The sequence below is a fragment of the Gallus gallus genome, chromosome 2 (genome assembly GCF_016699485.2).
Source record: "Gallus gallus isolate bGalGal1 chromosome 2, bGalGal1.mat.broiler.GRCg7b, whole genome shotgun sequence".
NCBI lineage: Eukaryota > Metazoa > Chordata > Aves > Galliformes > Phasianidae > Gallus > Gallus gallus.
In genome coordinates, this window is record NC_052533.1 from 125,682,108 (window position 1) to 125,700,936 (window position 18,829).

At 41.7% G+C, this 18,829-nt stretch overlaps 2 protein-coding genes across 6 annotated transcripts in view; both read right to left on the reverse strand.

Moving 5' to 3' along the window:
* Positions 1-18,829, reverse strand: part of RAD54B (RAD54 homolog B (S. cerevisiae)) — a 62,529-nt gene that overhangs the window by 25,408 nt on the left and 18,292 nt on the right. The window contains exon 1 of one of the 5 annotated variants that reach the window (XM_025147029.2): positions 150-896. The gene's annotated coding sequence lies outside the window, so the exon portion shown is untranslated. 5 annotated transcript variants of the gene reach the window in all.
* Positions 11,756-17,966, reverse strand: FSBP (fibrinogen silencer binding protein). Its single transcript, XM_001233121.7, has 2 exons — positions 17,523-17,966; positions 11,756-13,238 (listed from the first exon to the last, which is right to left on the reverse strand). Exons 1-2 carry the CDS (start codon positions 17,891-17,893, stop codon positions 12,713-12,715), a joined length of 897 nt encoding a protein of 298 aa, XP_001233122.1. The 5' UTR covers positions 17,894-17,966; the 3' UTR covers positions 11,756-12,712.

An 18,829-nucleotide genomic window follows, 5' to 3' on the forward strand; every position in this document is an offset into this window, starting at 1 on the left:
ATGCAGCAAGTGACAAACCTGTCCTCCCACAGTGAAGGGCTTGGGAATCTTAAAACCTTGGGTGATAAGGCTTTAAAATCTTCCACAAACAGGAACATACCTGGCTGGAAAGCCAGGGATTAAGTTTCAAGATATAAACTACTGCTTACTTGATATGAGAAACAGCTTCAGCCACCTTCACGGAGGTGATGATTTACAGGAAACGGGACAGGATCCAGGAAAGGGGATCGGGGGGAGCGTTCCAATGGCAAACCAGCTTAACCAGTTTCTGTAGAGCAAGACTTGGAGAAAACCTATCGATGAAATGTGCTGGGTTACTCCCAGTGCACTGAGAAAGCGGCATTATGAAACACCACAAAATGTAAATCAATGTGCATTTTGAGGAGCCTGTGCGGTGTGGCTGGCAGCCGTGTAACTGTGCATTATAAGGAGCTTGGCATGCTCCAGTGAGCAGCACACCAGACCCTCAGCCTGAGGTGTGGTTTAATGGATGGCTTAACCCCATCTAACTCTGGGCTGCTGCCAAAACCCATGAGCGTCCTCCTCCTCCCTGCTCCCACACTGCTGCTCATCCAGCAGCTTAGCAGCTGAGCAGCCGGGGCACATGGATCGATGAATCACATGAGCAAGCAAAGTCAATACAAGGAGAGGAAACGTGGCTCCCAACAAGGAGAAAGTCTCTTTCCTTGTAGCTGCCACTGTTAAGCTGAAGTGGTTTTGGAACCATGGGATCTGTCAAGTTGCTTATCAGCTCTGCACCTGGACTTTCACACTGTGAGTGAGCCTCTTAAACAAAAACACATTGTCAAAATGCAAAAACTGTAGCTTAAAGAAAACAACTTTGGTTCAAGTTGTGTTCTATGGTACAAAAGAATAAATTATAAAAAAAAAGGAGAGAGAGAGAAAGAAAGGGGTAGGCAGAGACAAAAATCTGGATTGAGATAAAAGGAGATTTGGCCTCTGAATCACAGCTGAAACTCAATGACAGTGTCTTCCTGTAGTCTCTGCAGCCACCTCTGCATACGTATCATCCACCTGCTCTGCAGATCCAACATTGGCCCCATCTTCTGAGCAGAGGTGTTTTACAAAGCTGAGAGAGCAGACGGGTACACAGAAGTTAAGTATCTTGTTCTACATGAAATATCTGTGCTAAACACTTCTAAGGTATCCCAGGAATGTTTAAAGAAATATTAGACAGAGATAACATCATCATTGATTTGGAAAGCAATTTCAGTCTAATGATAACTTTAATACTAAGCTAACATGTAAATGCGTATTACTGTGCCTTGAAGATAGAAAAATACGTTGTAAGTCTTCTCACAGAGCTTCTATGAGACATTTTATGAGGGGTGCAGCCATGAAGCGTTGAGCAGACTTGCCCTCTTATCATAGGAATCAATGGCAGATGGGATCGCATCTGAGTTGCTTGATTACAATCCCGTGCTTCATGCCCCTATTTTAAGCACAAAATACATAACACAGAATTTGTCCGTCGATGAGCTGTGGGGATCTGAAATCCTGACAGAGAAAAGCCTGATTTTAATAATTTCATTGGTACTGAAGAAGGTAGGACATTTTTAAGACTTTTTAAGACTTTTTGTTTGTTTGTTTTAAAAGCTAAAGCATAGACAGGTTATTTTTGCTGTTTCATAGAACGGAATGAGCTTGTTGAATGGGACAATTAACTCACCTAAGGAATGTTATTGCAAACGGGAATATTTTCTTTAAAAAACACATCACTGTTTTACGTCCAAACTTATTTTTAAACAAAAATACAAATGCTCAAACATTGATCATAAAATACTGTTTTATGAGAACAGAAACCAGAGATGAATGCAATTTTAGTCAGAATAAATATTATTCCTTGTAGAATTTCTATTAACTCAGTGCTCTGGAGGAGAATCTAGAAATCAGGGGAGAAGGCAGCGCTTCTTTTTTGTTTTTGGCCAGGGCAAAACTTTTTCCATCCCTGAGTGCAAAAAGCTTTTGGAAATAAATGCAGTTTGCACATTCTGTGCAACTTAATTTCCTGAGGATTACACAGTGGACATGGTCTGACTGAGGCCGAGAATAACTTTCTCTGTACTCACAGCTCTCACTGCTTGGACCAAAGCTGGGTCCCTTCCAAAAATGCCAGAAGGGAATTTGTCCTTCTCAATCAGAGACACTATCTCCCTTCCTGAGACGGAACAGAAAAAGATGGCAGCAGGGATAAGGAGCAGATACATGGAAGTGCTCCCGGGGAGAAAAAGCCTGAGAAGAAAGTCTACTACCAGAAAGGAAAGCTTATTGCACCTCATCTCTGTCCTTCAAAATTCAAGGTTCAGTAAAAACACATGGCTTGCTGGAAACCACCAAGGGAAATCAAGGGAAGACCTAGGAGGAGGAAATGAGAACAGGAGCTGATTAGGCATTGTCAGGGAAAATAAAGGAAAAAGTTACAGTGGAGAAAACAGCCAAGGACAACAGAGTATTGCAACGTCAGAGATGGCAAGCAGGTGAGCCCTGAATGGAAATGGTGGTACAAAGATGTAAGGGCACTCAGATCAATTCACCTCCTGATAAAAAGGGCCCACATCATTTCCCTCATCCTCCTAGTTTCATTTCAGTTTCAGTGACCTGGATCAATTTGACAGATCATACCACATGAGACCATCAATTCTGAGCTTAGGACTCGTGGTGTCAGACAGATGATTGGTAATGGCCAAGGCAGTGTAGACCAAAGAGAAGCTCAGGCTTGGATTATCTTGCCATTCTCATTCAAGGCCCTTTGGTACTTTCCGTTCTTCAGCCTGAACCTTTTTCAGTCTTCCATCTTGTTGGTTGTTAGCAAAAGTGCTAAGTTCACTGGGCAAAACACTGCATGACGCTGTAATAATGGTCTACACTGAATGCAGCAGCCTTTTAATGAAATCATTCAATTTCTTACCTCAAAGGGTAAAGATCAGAGTTTCAACTTGGTCCGTCTTACTCAGATAAAAACATTAAATGGTATGGAAAAATCAATTTAGAAATGTTAATTTGCTCTAAAAGCCCAAAGAATAGTAACTACAACCCCTGTGGTGCCAAACTACCTTACTTTCCACCCTGTCAGAAACCAGCTTATTTTATGTGAATAGTTTTAAGGTAAGATAAACTAAATAGTGCCTTCGATAACAGGATATTACTTGCATTGGTTTCCAGTGTTCCTTTGTGGTGTAAGAAAATAATTTAACCTTAAACTTTTCAGCAGCAGACATTTGTCTGAGTGTCTGATTTGAGATTCAATTTCATTTGTCGTAATACTGGACACTGTGCTCAGAGGCAACTGGAAGTTGTGGTTTTAATAGATTAACTGTAGAATCATAGAACCATTGAACAGTTTGGGTTGGAAGGCACCTTAAAGACCCACCCAGCTCCAACCCCCTCCCATGGGGGCAGGGCTGTCCCCCACCAGCTCAGGCTGCCCAGGGCCCCATCCAACCTGGCCTTGAACAACTCCAGGGATGGAGCATCCACATGTTCCCTGGACAGTGCCTCACCACCCTTACAGTGAATAATTTCTTCCTTTTATCTAATCTAAATCTACCATATTTTAATTCAAAGCCATTATCCCTTGTCCTATCACTATACGGTCTTGTAAAAAGTCTGTCCCCATCTTTCCTATAGGCCCCACAATGGAGGCCTATAGGTCACAATGAGGTCTTCCCGGAGCCTTCTCTTCTCCAGGCTGAACATCTTTCAGCCTGTCTTCAGAGAAAAGGTGCTGCAGCACTATGGCCATCTTTATGGTCTCCTCTGGACCTGCTCCAAAAGCTACTCATCTTTCTTGCACTGGGGGGCCCCGGGCCTGGATGCAGTACTCCAGATGTGGCCCCACAAGAGCAGAGCAAAGGGGGATAATCACCTCCCTCACGCTGCTGGCCACCCCTCTGTTGATGCAGCCCAGGATACAGTTGGCTTTCTGGGCTAGAAGCGCACTCTGCTGGCTCTGTCAAACTTTTCATCACTGGAACCCCCATGTCCAGTGTGTGGCTGCTCTCCATCCATCCATACCCCACTTACTGTACCATATACTGAAGTTCTTAGATAATACAGCCCTAGTTGACTCAACCTACACCTTCAGTATTTATGGAGCTTTTTGATCTTACTCTCCCTGTGCCTCACTTCCCACTTTATCTCCTAGAAAGCAGAGATAATAGCAACCTCTCATCTCTCCAGGCTGTTGTGGAATGCAGGTACATTCTTGTAATTGGCACCAGAGGAAAAAAAAATCAGGAAATTAATTCAAAATAGTGTGATGAAATCACAGCATTAAGTCTATACCTGACCAAAAAGGAGGAAGGAAAACACTGAACAGTTGTTCATTGAGTGGACACAGTCCATTCTGTAAACTGAACCTGGCAAGGAAGCCTCTAGGAATAGAATATATGATCGTGCAATTAACCACAAGGCACGAGAAGCTGTAAACAGGCTGTGCCTATCTGCAGGTTTTTGGTACCTGAGTTTGTAACTGTAGTTTTCCTTTGCAACAAGAATTTTCTGTATACAATAAAAAGAAATGACAGGTGTACTTAATTTCAACAATGAGGAACATTTGCCTCATCACCATTTAATGAAACTTTAAGTTCTTAGGGGTATCAGCTGCAGAGGAGGCAAGCTTATACTTTGAAAATTATAGCTCCATGGTAGAAAACTATTCTTCTTAAGCCTCTCAACTGTCTAAAAATCCAACTGACTCCAGCTTCCTCTGTAAAAATTTAATGAACTAAGCTGAAGCTTCTGTCAAACCCACAGAAATAGACATGCAAGTCCTATTATCAAAGGAAAAAAAGCAGCATCATTGAGAATTCTGAAATGCTGCAGGCATCATATGGTACAGCAAGCCAGATCAGCTCAGTAAAATACTGGAAACATTCAAATGCCATCCAAGTTCAGTGTTTACTACTCTTCCCACTGTACCCAACCACAGTGAAAGCTTAGATTAATTTATCAACTAAAGGCTCTTTTACTTCAAAAAAATAAAAGCAAAATACATATGTCGGACTTTGAAAATACATAGTCGTGCATTGTCTAAGCATTTGCTGCTGCCTCTGGGTTTTTTTATTGAAATAAAAACTATCTCTGTGATCTGTAATATTTCATTTATAAAAGCTAAAGGCTTTTGGATCTGTAGGAAGCAGAAAGCAGGGAGAGAGAGATTTATTATGATTATGTATACTTCATATTCACATCTATTTTAGCACATGTGAAAAGGTAAAACATTTTTCAGCTACTGTTTGTGTTTGTTAATGGCTGTCTTTGATTTTCATGGATCATAATAATGAGTCTTTAAAATAATCAACAAAGCTTACTTCTACTGTAATAAGCATGAAACATAATATATTCCTATCTTAATTATTTAAACAAGAGTGTTTAAAATTTATGACGTTACCCTGCAAAGAGGCACACAAAGGATGAGTCATGTTTTTGAGCGTTCTCGGGTGTTATGCAGCAGTGATTACTTACAGAATGGCTGACGAAATCTTTGGAAAGGGAAAGAGTAATCTTTCCAAATCAAGTTACATAACTTTGATTTACATAAATGTAATCCATTCAATAGGCCGAGCAGAAAAGTAATATTTATGGCCAAGGCATAAAAACTTAGGGCTTTATTTGTAATTCTTACAAGAAAAGCAAAAATAAAAGGGAAAATGAAAGAGGAGAGGAGAAATTTTTCCTGGTTTTTTGGAGGTATGTGGTACTTACTGTGCTGCCTTGCCACTCATTGATGTAAGAAAACTGAACACGTTTTAAATTGCCTAGAATTCCAATGCAAATTAATAAGATGATTCAATGTATGGAGCTGTAAATTCAGCATACCTTTGACAGAACCTACTTCATGTCACCCTGTCTGGTTATGGTCCCAAACTGACTGCTCAGCCAACTAAAAGACAGGGATATGTGGCAGCTTTCATCAGCACAGGGCCCACTTGCTATTCCCAAGGACCTCCTCTGGCCCTTGATGTCACCTGTATGATGTTCAGCCTCTGCAGCACACACAACTTCAGCTCCTCTTACCAAACACCATATGGAGTATGTATATGTGTGTAGATGCAGATATACATGTGCACAGAAAAGGATGAGACCGAAAAATGACTGACTTAATCTCTGCTACATTTCACCTGAAAACAATCTTTACCGATGCCCATCACATCTTCAGAGGTAACCTATCAAAAAACATCGAAATATCCTTCTGTTGAGAAACATCCTTAGTACCATCTTAGAATTTGATTTAGGATTTTCAAAACTAAACTACAGCAAATTAGCATGTACAGTTGTGTAACAAAAACTCTTCTGAAAGGAACGAATTATGTCTATCAGAAATAATTGTAACAAACAACAGTGGCTAAATTCCCTAAGCAAGCTTAATTCAGCCTTCGTCTGCGCACCCACTGTGCAGCACTCTGAGCCACATAAATACAAATCATATTTTCCAGTTTATTGCTGGTTTTGAAGTTTTCACAGAAGAGCCAAGCCACGAGCTGTTGGGTTCAACAGTTCCATATCTCTGGAGCTGTCCTGCCAGAAGGGCTGAAGCACTCGAAATCCACACTGTCACCTCACTATACTCACTACACTGTCACTATATGGCTGGGAAAATCTGGAGACAAATCTTGCTTTCATTCAAGCTACGAAATCACTGCTGGGCTCTCAACAATTCAGTGCGCCCAGCTGGGACATACTCTCCAAGCAATTCATTTATTAGGGACTGTAACTAAAGAATAACAGACATACTGCAAATGACCACAATCTGTGATCGCCAATGAATTATGAATCAGGCAAATGGGAGAGAGCCTTTATAGGAATGGCCACAGACCACGTTGATGCCAAATGTCAGTACTTTTTCAAAAGCAGAGAGAAACGAGAATGCTACAAAGGAAAGATCATCAAAATTTAATACAAAATGATGCATTCTCCCTTCTATCTTGTTCACAGAAATAAAGCTGAGCTGCTTTGAGAAAACACAAACAAAAGCTATAGCACGCAAACATGAGATGGGGTAACCCAGCATAAAATGGTTTGGCCAAACTGAAAGTAGACGCTATCAGTGTTATATGGAAGTCCACTGTGACAACCAACCTACTGCCAAAGCCCACCCACAATATCGTCCCCGTGTACTTAACTCTGGTGAGGCCTCGCCTCAAGTACCGTATTTTGGGCCCCTCACTACAAGAAAGACATCAAGGCCTTGGAGCAGGTCCAGAGAGGGGCAACGAAGCTGTGAAGGATCTGGAGCACAAGTCTTATGGGGAGCAACTGAAGGAACGGGGACTGTTCAGTCTGGAGGAGAGAAGGCTCAGGGGAGACTTTATTGTTCTCTACAACTGCCTGAAATGAGGTTGCGGTGAGGTGGGGATTGGGCTCTTCTCCCCGGTAACAGAGGTAGGATGAGAGGTAATGGCCTCAAGTTGTGCCAAGGCAGATTCGGATTGGATACTTGGAAGAATTTCTTCTCAGAAAGAGTGGTGAGGTGTTACAACAGGCTGCCCAGGGTGGTGATGGAGCCACTGTCCCTGGAGGTGTTTAAGGAAAGGGCAGATATAGTGCTTAAGGACATGCTTCAGTGGGCAGTATTGGTGGTAAGTGGATGGCTGGACTGGATGATCTCAGAAGTCTTTTCCAACCTTTATGATTCTACGATTACAATGAAAAACAATGCAAACATCACTTGGATGAAACACGCAGAGTTCACAAGTCAAACAAAAATTGATTTGTCTTACATGTGCACCCCAGAGTGAATGCCATATTACGATTTAGAATATATCAACAGTAACAGCAACTGCTATTGATATCTATATTTTAATTCTAATATTCAATTTTATTCCAATATCCATATGTATATACGGACATTCGATTTATGGCATATCCCATTTTAATTCTGTATTTCTGATACACACCATAGATGAACTCCACAGAATTGTGTTAACAGTAGCAAGAAGTGGACTAAGTGACATTCTTAGAACTGCTACCGAGTTACGATAAATTACTTTCTTTAGCATGATCTCTTCATCAATTAATAACAGTACAACTTGAGATTACTGCATCAGATTTTATCTATATAACACAGGAGAACCAACGTTGCAGTAACTAACCACAAACAGTACAAAATCCCTTCTCCCCCACCCCCTACATTAGATAAAGGTTTTGTCCTACCGTTTCACTGTTCAATTACATCTAAAGATATAACTGACCATTTGTAAACTCACTTGTTTCAAGCACACAGAAATTCTGAACGTTAAAAGGAGATATTTTGAGAAAGCATTAACAGTACACACAGACAACGATCACACACAGCCATACACAGTGATCAAATGGCAACTCACAGGATGCTGTATACAACTGGCTAAGTTGACCAAACCAGACCTTGACATCAACAGCAGATGGAGGGGCATCACAGTCCAGAGAAATCAGTTTTTTAGATGTATTTTGATCAATTATTACTGTTATTGTGATTATGCTAACTATAAATGAAAATCAAGCATAATTTGAAGTATGATTTTCAAGTCTGCAGTTCTGCTAAAGAGCAAGGAGAAATCACGAGTAACTGCTGATTAAATATGGAATAAAAATCTCCTCGTGGAATTCCTCATGGAATAACAATACTCCTCATGTGTGGCTAATACAGGGTCAGGCAACGTGTCATGTTCACACAGAAATCTTTGGATGGGTCAACAAACCATTCTGTGCAAGCACTGGGATGAATAGTATGCAACCCCACAGCACTTGAGCAGGACAAGAACACCAGAGAGAGTCGATGTTTGCACACTGCTGAGCCTCCCTATGGACTCCCTGTCCCTTATCCATCCCCGTTTATGAAGAAATCACAACTAACGTTTTCAACTACTTTAGCACTGTAGTATCGGATGCAAGAATTCTACCTTTAAGGTTTTAAGAACACCACAGCTTAAAGTCTGAACGTCCTGGGGTAAATGTATGTAAAGTTCTGTTAGGTTTAACCTTTCTACAATGCAGTTTGGAGCACAAATAATTTTCAAGAAAAAGGGAAAAGAAAAAAACTAATTATGTTTACAATCTCCTTCTCTAGCCTTGGGCAATACTATGAACTTCATCAACATGAGATTCAATCACCCTGTGAAAATGTGTTATATTTGAACAGTGGAAAGACAGTTTGTCAAGCAAAATTGAGCCTCACAATTCTCCATTTGTTCCTCCTATTTAGAAGCAATTCTTTTATAATTACAAGCAATATAAAGGCTTTGCCTATACTGGAAATCACAGGGACAGAAAGTATTCAAGCTCTAGTCATTGCATTCCCAAGCAAGAAAATACGTGGAAATATAAATGAAAGAAAGCAATTGAAAGCAGTGAGGTGGAGGATGCTAGAAGAGAGGAATGTAAGTGCAAGATTTGCTGCAAATAATCTTTGCTGGTCTTGAAGTACCTCTCTTTTCTGCCATTTTTACCTGATAATGCTTCTGATATAGGGCAAGCACAGCCAACAAGACAATGCTGGAGGAGCTTGGGGGCAGGGAGAGGAAAAGATAATTAGGGAGCAGTTGATAAAAGTGTAGACTGATAATTACACAATTACTCAGATGGATAAAGTTACACAAGATGTTATCACAACGATCACGAGGTTATCACAGTTGTAGTTTTTTAATCTAATCCTAAAAAAATAAATTCATTAGATGCTGAGAATTAAAAGCGCTCCCAGAGCCTGTTTATTTCAGTTAACTTAGTAGAAGGACATGAACATATGGTAGAAATTTGCCCATGCCTAAAATTACTCTGCTTGTACACAGTACTTTGTAAACATGCAGACAGGGAATGCCACTGCCAGATACAGCAAAGGGAACAAGAGGATAAGAATGGGGGTGAAGGAGGGAAGGGCTTCCGACCATCCCCTTCACACATGCTAATGGAATATAATTTGCTGGAACAGTAAAAAGTCATAGCACTTTAAGGTCCAGAAGGACTTAAATCACAGCTGTACGTGCACGTCTCCGCATTAGTAATACATAAAAAAAACCCAAGAACAGGCACTGAGAAGTGCAAAGTCTGACGCAGACAGATAACCTGATACTGAGAAGCAGATGTGGGGTGAGAAAGAAAGACAGATCCATCAGCATGGGGAGGCATAACATAGAGTCAGCACCATACTGCACTGCACTGATGTCACCGACGTGTCACAAGAACCAAACACAGAGAAATGATTAGAGGGAGACAGTTCTGCCCAGGCCTGTGTATTTTACTATTTCTTTATTCATCTGCATCCTTTGCCCTCCAATATCAGGAGTGTAATGGGCTGTATGCTCTGCCCAGAATCAACGCATCTACTTTGCCTTCCAGTTCAGGAAGGACTACAAGCTTTCAGACACTGGAAATTCCTCCTGTTCCAGTTCTTGAAATAATAATACCACACCAGCAGAGTCCCTGGAGGTCACCTCTTAATCTAGCTCAAAGAGAATGGAGAACTCAACCCAAAATATTCAACAGTGTCTGCAGAGCTTTTTTTTTGTGTGTGTGTGGCCAAAATAAGGCTAGCTATAATTTAAAAACACTGTAAGATATTAAGCCACCTGGGAGTTATTTTCTAGACTAGAAAAAGGTGTCAATTTGCAGAAACAATAACAGGAAGTTATTGCTTACCACTGGAAACCGAAACTCTGATTTTCAACAGAAAAATCAGGCATTTCCAAACTGTACGATAAGCGCAGGGAATGTTACCCATTTCTGAGAAGCCACACTTCAGATGGCAAAGTAGAACAAATAAGATGTTCTAATGCTTAACAAAGTATTTAGTAAGGCCAAGATTTTGACTCTTGTAAACTCAGGGAACCGAATGTCTCATTGAAGTGTTACTAGCTATACAAAAACAGATCAACGTCCTTGAACCGAAAAAGACAGAAACAAGCCAAGGGCTGTGCACAAACAGAGGCCACTCGTTCAGACATCATCACTGTGAGCACACGCAGAAATTCCCAGAAGAACCGATCCTTGCAGTATTCTTTTCTCTGCCACACAACGGGGCAATTCCAGATCGATGTCATCTGTTTTCACAGCCTGTATTTTTCCTCAGTTTTCCTCCTGCAACCTGTTGAAGCTGTTCTAAGCCCTGAAAGTCAAGATGATTTCTCTCTCACCGCTCTTATAAAATTTTAACTACAATGCTTTAAGCTCAATTAGTCCCTGAACTAAGTTACATGGTTCCAGCCTTTAGTTTTTAATAAGCATTTATCCCTGTGGTTACAAAGGTAACCTGATTCACTCAGAAGTCTGACGAGCAGTGTGGTTTACCTTCAAACAGTCTGCTAATGCACGCCAGTGCCCCGTACTCACATACTGAGGTTCTGTGGCAATGGGGAAAGAAGGAAATTTGGGACACCAGTGACAGGATTGACAGTAACAAGCAGCTGCAGGAAGAAACATTCTCCTTCCTATTGCTTTTATTCTTTCTGTTTTTGGAGCCCTCTGAGATAGGAGAAACAGAAGGAATTACATTTCCTTTGCTCGTGCTTTTTCCTTGTTGCTGGGCTTAATTCCCTTTTCCTACACTATAGCTCGGAGGAAGAAGAAAGTGTTGTTACAGGGGATAAGGAGCCAGAGGTCTAAGGAAGTTGTGGATCCATTCAAAACAGGCAGGAGACCAAGAATTACAAAGAAATTAATTGTTAGGGAATTAGGCTTGCCAGTATTCTTCTTCCAGTTATGAATGCTGATCGTAACTGCAGAGGAAAGTGCTGCTTCCAGGACAGACAGAACAATCGATCTCTTTTTCATTTTGGGCTTTTTATTTGAAACTAATCAAAGGAGCAGAACAACAGCATTTATAAAAGGTACCAAGAATAACAAAGAATCTTCTGTTGATTTAGAGTCACATAACTTACATACAGAAGCTATTTCATTTTGATAGCTTATAGTCGCATTGATATCGATCAAAGGCACCTGCAACTGCCTTGGTTGCACATGCACTGTAGTAATTATGCATGCAAGTGAGCATATTAGACTTCTTGCTGGTTGAGGACCAGTATAATTACTCTAAGTGAATATACGATCATGGTAACTGTACACACAAATTATGCATGCATGCAGTTTTAAAAATGAATTGCTGCATTCACTGTCTCTATTTTCATAATGTCCTATGGAAACACTCATCCACTGAAAACCATATTAAAAAGTATTAACTTTTTAGAAGAGGTACATTTATTCAACTGCCTACTGAACATTAAAAAAATATAACAATCCAGTAATTTTGTTTTCCAAGCTGATACGTCAGCAAAATTTCACCACTGTCACAAGATTTACCAAAATGAAAAGAAGAGCGTATTCAAACATAGCTTCTTACTCCTCCTCTTTATGTGTTTACTGACCAGTAAGTTTGTTAAGGTAACAAAGGACTGGTAATTCTTTGAAAAAATAATGCATACGGTCATATTTTGAAAAAGAACTGAGCCAAATTGCTGTTTGCAATTCTACTACAAATAAGTTGAAATATATAAGAAGTTGGGATTTTCATCATCCTTACGTCTATACGATTTGATTATACTTCAGACCAGAAGAGTTGGTGCACTCAAACCCATACAAGGTGTTTTTATTAAGGTACATAAACAACAACATGGAAAATAGGCTTTCATCTTTCAAGACCATATTAACATAAGGAACAGTTTCGCTAGGGCAAAAGCATTTATTATTAAGTATTTCAAGGGATGTGACAGAAGTAATAAAATATTTAGATAATGCTGTATTCCGGCAGATCACGGCGTAGTCGTATTGCCTTTAGCTTCTCTACTTTGATTTTTGTTCGCAACAGTTCCTCTTCCAGCTGCTGCTTTCTTTTCAAACCATCTCTTTTTTCTTGGACATAAAGCCCGATTTTTCTTTGATTTTCTAACATTATTTGATGCTCTTCTTTCAGCATTTGCAACATCTGTGGGTCATAGCCACACATCGGTCTAAAGCGTTCTCCAACCTCAAGCCTAAAAAACTCATCTCTTCTTGGCACAGGAGAAGGAGACATCATCACTCTCATGTCAACTGAAGATACTGACGTTGAAGGAGACCTTTCCATAACGTGCACCAACTGGTGTTCTTCTTCTTGTTCTACGTTCTCACTTGGCTGTGAGTCTATAATCAAAGAAGGAGGAGGTTTGACATCCTCTTCCAATTGCAACTTCATCATGACTGTAGCAGGATGGTGATCCAACACTGCCTGTGGTGAACTGGTACCAGCAATTGTTTCTTTATCGATACTAGCGCTAGAACACACAAAGTCATATTTAAATAATCCATTAAAAACTATAAAACAAACAAACAAACATAGCTGTTAGTAACCAAAGCTTCATTTGAAATATTACTCTGTGCCTCCCATGCCTAGACCCGTTTTGTTACGTGACCATCATCTGCATTCCTCCTTCCTTCCACCACACACATGCAGCCCCGTATTATTTAGATGGTATTGCTAATCTGAAGGCAGTACAGCCTACAGTGAACAATCCTGGGAGGTTCTTATTCTGAAACAGGGTAAGCAAGCATTAGTGGTAAGTGAGAATAAAAACAAAGCAGCAGCAGCAGATGATGCAAGTGACAGAGGAAACTGTTTGTGTAATCTAGAAAGTGATTTTAAAAGGCCATAAACTTGCAGAAACATTTCCATCTCCAAAACTTACTAATCTCCTCCTGTTCTAATGTGTTCCCTGTTTCTGACTCACGCACCTAAGATGTTTAGGCTCTTCTTTCTTTTGTTGTTTTTCGGTAAAACAATCGCTGAATAAAATGACTCAAGAAGCCTGGGGAGAAGAAACCACAGCCCAGATGATGACCTTGTCAGTAGATCAAGGAATCAAGCTAATCCTCGTTCCTTCCCTTTGAACCAATGATCTCACTGGTTTTCTGAAGTTTCAAGAGAGGGCACGGAAATGTTACCATTAAGAACAAGCCCATAGTCCTGTACAGCATTTTTCCAGCTTTTCTAAAGTACAACACCCACCTGACTCATCTGCCTTTGTGTAAATTCCTGAGTCAGCAGCACCTCCAGTCATGATTTGACATTACATTGGCTCTGATGATATTAATGGCTCAAGCTGCTCCTGTCTATTTCTCCACCATTAGTTGTGCCTGAAACCCTACAGTTTCAGTTAATACTGGAACCCTATACAGGTAATACTTTTGAAAGCCAGATCTGCTTTTTGAACTATCTGACAGTACAGATCTACAAAGAATACCTTCAGCATGACTTGGGTGGCAGCACAGCGTTATGTGGGAACAGGGAAGTGTTAACCTGGCACTGAGAGCAAAGACAGCGCACCACCACGGCCGTGACTGTTTAAAAAGGAGGCTATGGCTACTGGTTGCAGACGGGAGACATTCCCCAGCCCTCGAAGAACTAAGCTGCTGCTAGCAGCTAAAGGCAGTGAGTGGATCCATAATTAATACAACATTCACAGATGTGCCCTAACCCTGGAGGACTTGAGTGCTGTCTATTAAAATGGAGGCAGGTGTGTGTGTGTGTATTTTTTTTAACTCCTTGTGAGCACTACAAGCCACAGTCTGAGGAGCACTATCTGATTATTAAAAACACTGCCCTGCTTAGCAGCAGATTTGGGTTCGAATTCCCAGAAGCACGGGAGAATTCTGATCTGTGTATCATACTTCTGGTCTAAGTGTGCTGACTCCTTGCAGAGATATCAAAAGGAAGCATTATCTACTTTGCATCTTGCTTTGGTCTTCAAAACTCTTGGTTCAAAAGAAATAAGCGGCCATGGCCACAACTTCCAAAGGGTCCTAGCTAGCCCACCATCCACTAACATGAAACAGCAATTTCTACAAGAACAGCATGAAAACCTCTAAATATTTAATTGCAAGAATGTTCAACAGAGAACATTCAGAGAAATTTATTTTCCAAAAATCAGTTCTGCCAACCACCCAAACCATTTACATTAAGGCTTTCAAAAAGAACAAGTCTATCTGAAGCAGGAATTGAAACCAGAACTTTCATCTATCCTTGAAGAAAATGATCTTAATTCTGCCCAATGTCACCTGAGCTGCATATCAAGTATCAGTTCTATCACCTTACTCCCTCTACCTCCAAAGCTTCACCTGCTTCTCTACACCTTTCTGGCACTCCACTCCCTCCTCTCCTGGAGCATCAGAAGTACTTTCCCACACACAGATTTTCAGTTTCTCCCCTCGCTGACTGCAGTTCTGGGTCTCCCCCTTCCCAACCACAGCTTCGAGCACAGCTTCCCTCTGATTTATTTGCTGGCTCCTGGCCAGCCGCTAGCCTGAGAAACCTGGAAACAACTGGTAGGAGAAGCAGATCATTCTGACAAAAGGGAACGGAGGGAGGGTGCAGAAAGAGAAAGTGCGAGAGGCTAAGAGAAGAAAGAGAGGTGAGGATTGGTCTAACATTGAGTAGGGCCTCTGGGCAGTGACAAATCCATCTCTTACAGCATATTCCACACAGAAGTTGAAAATGACCAAGTCTTTGGGTAACTCAGATGAAGCTGTTGGTTGGGTTTGGTTTTTTTCCCCCCCTTAGAATCAGCGTCTTAAGAGGAAACCAATTAGTGAAGAGAGGAAGAAGGAACTGAGAAACAAAAGGAATGCCTGCACGGTGGTTACTAATGTTGTTTCTGACAACTTGACTGAAAGACAAACAACAGTTACCACAACTGGGGGATGGTATTTATAACCCTGGAGGCACCCATGATTCACTCGGTTTTGTTTAATCACAGTGAGCTAGAAATTGCTCAAAGGTGCAATTAAGAATTTGGATTCATTATAAGTTGTGTTTCCCTCCAAAAAGCTAAGCCATATCCTAGAGAGTTAAAACCCAATATTGGGTTCTCAAAATCAGGATAAAAACTCATCATAGTTAAAGTGAGAACTACAAAATAATGATGTATTTGGGCAGGGAAAAAATATCTAGATGATAATCTTTCCCTTCCACAGGCAGTGCCTCGGCTGTCCCTAGGAACAGCCATTTGGGGTAGGCAGTAATCAAGTCAACGTTTCCAGAGCCATAAAGGACTGCAAGAACGTTTACCTTACAGGAGATAAACCATGCAGATCATTAGGTCTTAATCATTCATGAAAAGCGGCACTGCTTTTTATAAGCCGATCTGCAAACCAAAGTTCTCACACTATTGGGTTTTTTTTTCCTCCTTACAGAAGTTGGTAGTCGAGACACTGCAACCTTTATTAGCGCAATTAAAAGCCTTGTTTTGTTCCAGAGAATTCTTTGGAACCGTTCCTCCAGGGGCATTCACCAGGAGCAGCAGTGCAGCCCAGTTGCTTCAGACTCCTTTACGCCAAGGACCCACAGCAGCATATTTTTAGAGCATCTGCTATGTTGGGATTTAGACAATTGTGACCATTCAGTTCAACCAGTGGCACCGTGAATCGAATTCGCCCTGTGTACACATGCCAGCTTTTCTTAGAGCGTTTAGCTGTTGCACCAACTATCTGTATATCTGATTGAAATATGGAAAGTTCACTTCCCATTAATCCGTTTGTGAAAAGGAGAAAAAAAAAAAGAAAATCAGAGATTTCTCAAGATTTGTGGGGATTTATTTGGCTTTTATCCCTCCCGCCAAGCTTACTTTGTGTATGTGGAGGAACCAAAACCTGACCCGGGCATTTTTGGATCCCTCAAGGACCAATACAGAACCAGCAGAGTGCTGCAAGTCAGATACGAGGGGCGCTCGCCAGCTGTGTGAGAAAGCCTGCGTGCTGCCTGCCTGTATTATGTCTGGCTTCAAATCTAGACAGTGTGCCTCACTTTACTGAGCAGTAAAAAAAAAGGAAAGAAAAAAAAAGCCCTAGAAAAAAAGAAAACTTCTGTTGCTGTATCTCTCAGTTTCTCTTCGTGTGCATTTAAGCTGCCCAGCACACAGCCCAGAACTGCTTGGAGTTTAGACTGCAATTAGCTCTGCTCCAGTTTCAGAGAATTACCATCAGTGCAAGAGAAGTAACATTTTTCAAGAAGGTGTGCACTCACAAAGTCACTGTGGGCTGGGGAGTAAAGGGTTGGTATCAGTTAAAACAATATGCACATCAGAGCAAACAAGAGGCAAAACGAGCTCTCTGAGCAAGGCTTCTTAGCTCTGCAAACTAACTTTATCAAAAATCTTACATAATCCGGTAACACTCGCATATGTTGCAAAATGACTGCAGTATTGCCTTAAATGGAGGAGAATAGCCATCACTTTGCCAGTGTTTGAATAATCTGCCTATTAAGAGGTAGGGGAGGGGTAGAGGTCGGAGCTACTATTTCTCTTTGATTCTCCCTTAACCCTCACTTTCCGGAGTGTGACAAAGACTGAAACGGGCTTTGAAAGAGCTGAGAGACGAACGCAGTGCTAAGTCACCATCAGGCTGGCCATAAAACAAAAGCAATATGATCTTGTCATTGTTCCCAGCTTTGGGATTTTCCCTTGCAAACGCCTCCTTTAGGGCACCGAACACACGCAGAGCGCCACACGGCAGATAGGAGGCGCCATCATTTTCATTCGGTAACAAAATAAAAAGAATTCTCTCACCTTTGTGCACCGCTCCTGTCTCTTAAACACACATTGGAAATCTGTGGAATCATCTCCACAACTTTCTTGGTTGGCTCGGAAATGCTGCTTTTACAGTCTGAATGAGTCTCCTTTTGCTGCAATAGCTCCTGCTTGGCGTATTCTTTGAGCCTCTTGTACAGCGTGCGCAGGCCCTGTGCGGTGCGAGGCGGGCGATCTACTCCGATGGCATTGTAGTTATCGGCTATGATATCCCAGCACTTGTTTTTTTCCACTATTACAGAATGCTTATTGGTGTGTTCTTCGAGAATTTTAACGTAAGGCTTCACGAGTTTTAGCAAATCGAGCTTTTCAGATAAGGTGAAATTAGAGGATCTGGCCTTCCCGACCATTGTTAGCTGTGAATTAAGGAAGCAGCTCCCGAAGCCACCATGCAGTCCCTAGCTCTGCTCAGCTCTTTTTCACAAACAGAAAAAGATCAGGCTTAACTAGGCTAGTCTCATTTAGGCCCACGCCTACAAGGGAGGGTTTATTAAAATTCCTTCAGCTTAAGCTGACGCAGGTTCAGGAAATCTGCTTAAGCCAAGCCTGACCTACATAAGGCTTCAGACTGAAGAAGACGAGAAGAAACAAGCGAAATACACTTTTGTATGAAGAGACCAGACGTAGGCAGGATTTAAAAACATAAAGGTTTAAAGATTAGCACGTTACCCAGCTAAAAATTACCTAATTTAGCTTGAGTAACGAGCTCTCGCACATAGCTCCGGCTCTCTCACACGTATCTCAAACTGAAACCGCACTCGAGATTTTACACGCCACGACGTCCCCGGAAAGCAACAATTGTTTTGTGCCGTTTATTGACTGCTAAACCGGGCAGGAGGAGAAGCGAGCACAGCACAGCACAGCACAGCACAGCACAGCACAGCACGTAGGGCGCAGCGAGCGCCGCGTGTGTAGAGAGATCCCTAACAGAGCCCCCGGCACCGCTCCCCGGCTGCCGCCGCTCTCGCAGCATTTGCATAATGCTGGTCCTGCTGTCAATCAGCAATTGCATATCCCCTAGCTAGTTAGGTTACACTCGGGCTTCGCAGCAAAGCTAAGCTTCCTCTGCATTCTGCAGGCTGCTCCTGCTACCTACACGGAGGCTTCTTAAAGAGGCAGTTTCTATTCCTGGCCGAACGCTTAACGACGGCGAAAAAAACCCCACCAAAATCCCAGCGAGAAAACCCCAAACGCCGCCGCGTGAGCCCTGAATCAGCTTTTTATTAGAACTTCAGCCCGCAGCTGTGCCCTGCTAAAACATGCCTGCCTTGTAACGCATGTGTCAT

Excerpts from the sequence above, each read along its gene's own strand:
- FSBP (XM_001233121.7), bottom strand. The coding sequence starts at position 17,893 with ATGGTCGGGAAGGCCAGATCCTCTAATTTCACCTTATCTGAAAAGCTC. Across the intron at positions 13,239-17,522 it reads GACAGGAGCGGTGCACAAAG|CGCTAGTATCGATAAAGAAA; the intron begins GTGAGAGAATTC and ends TGTGTGTTCTAG.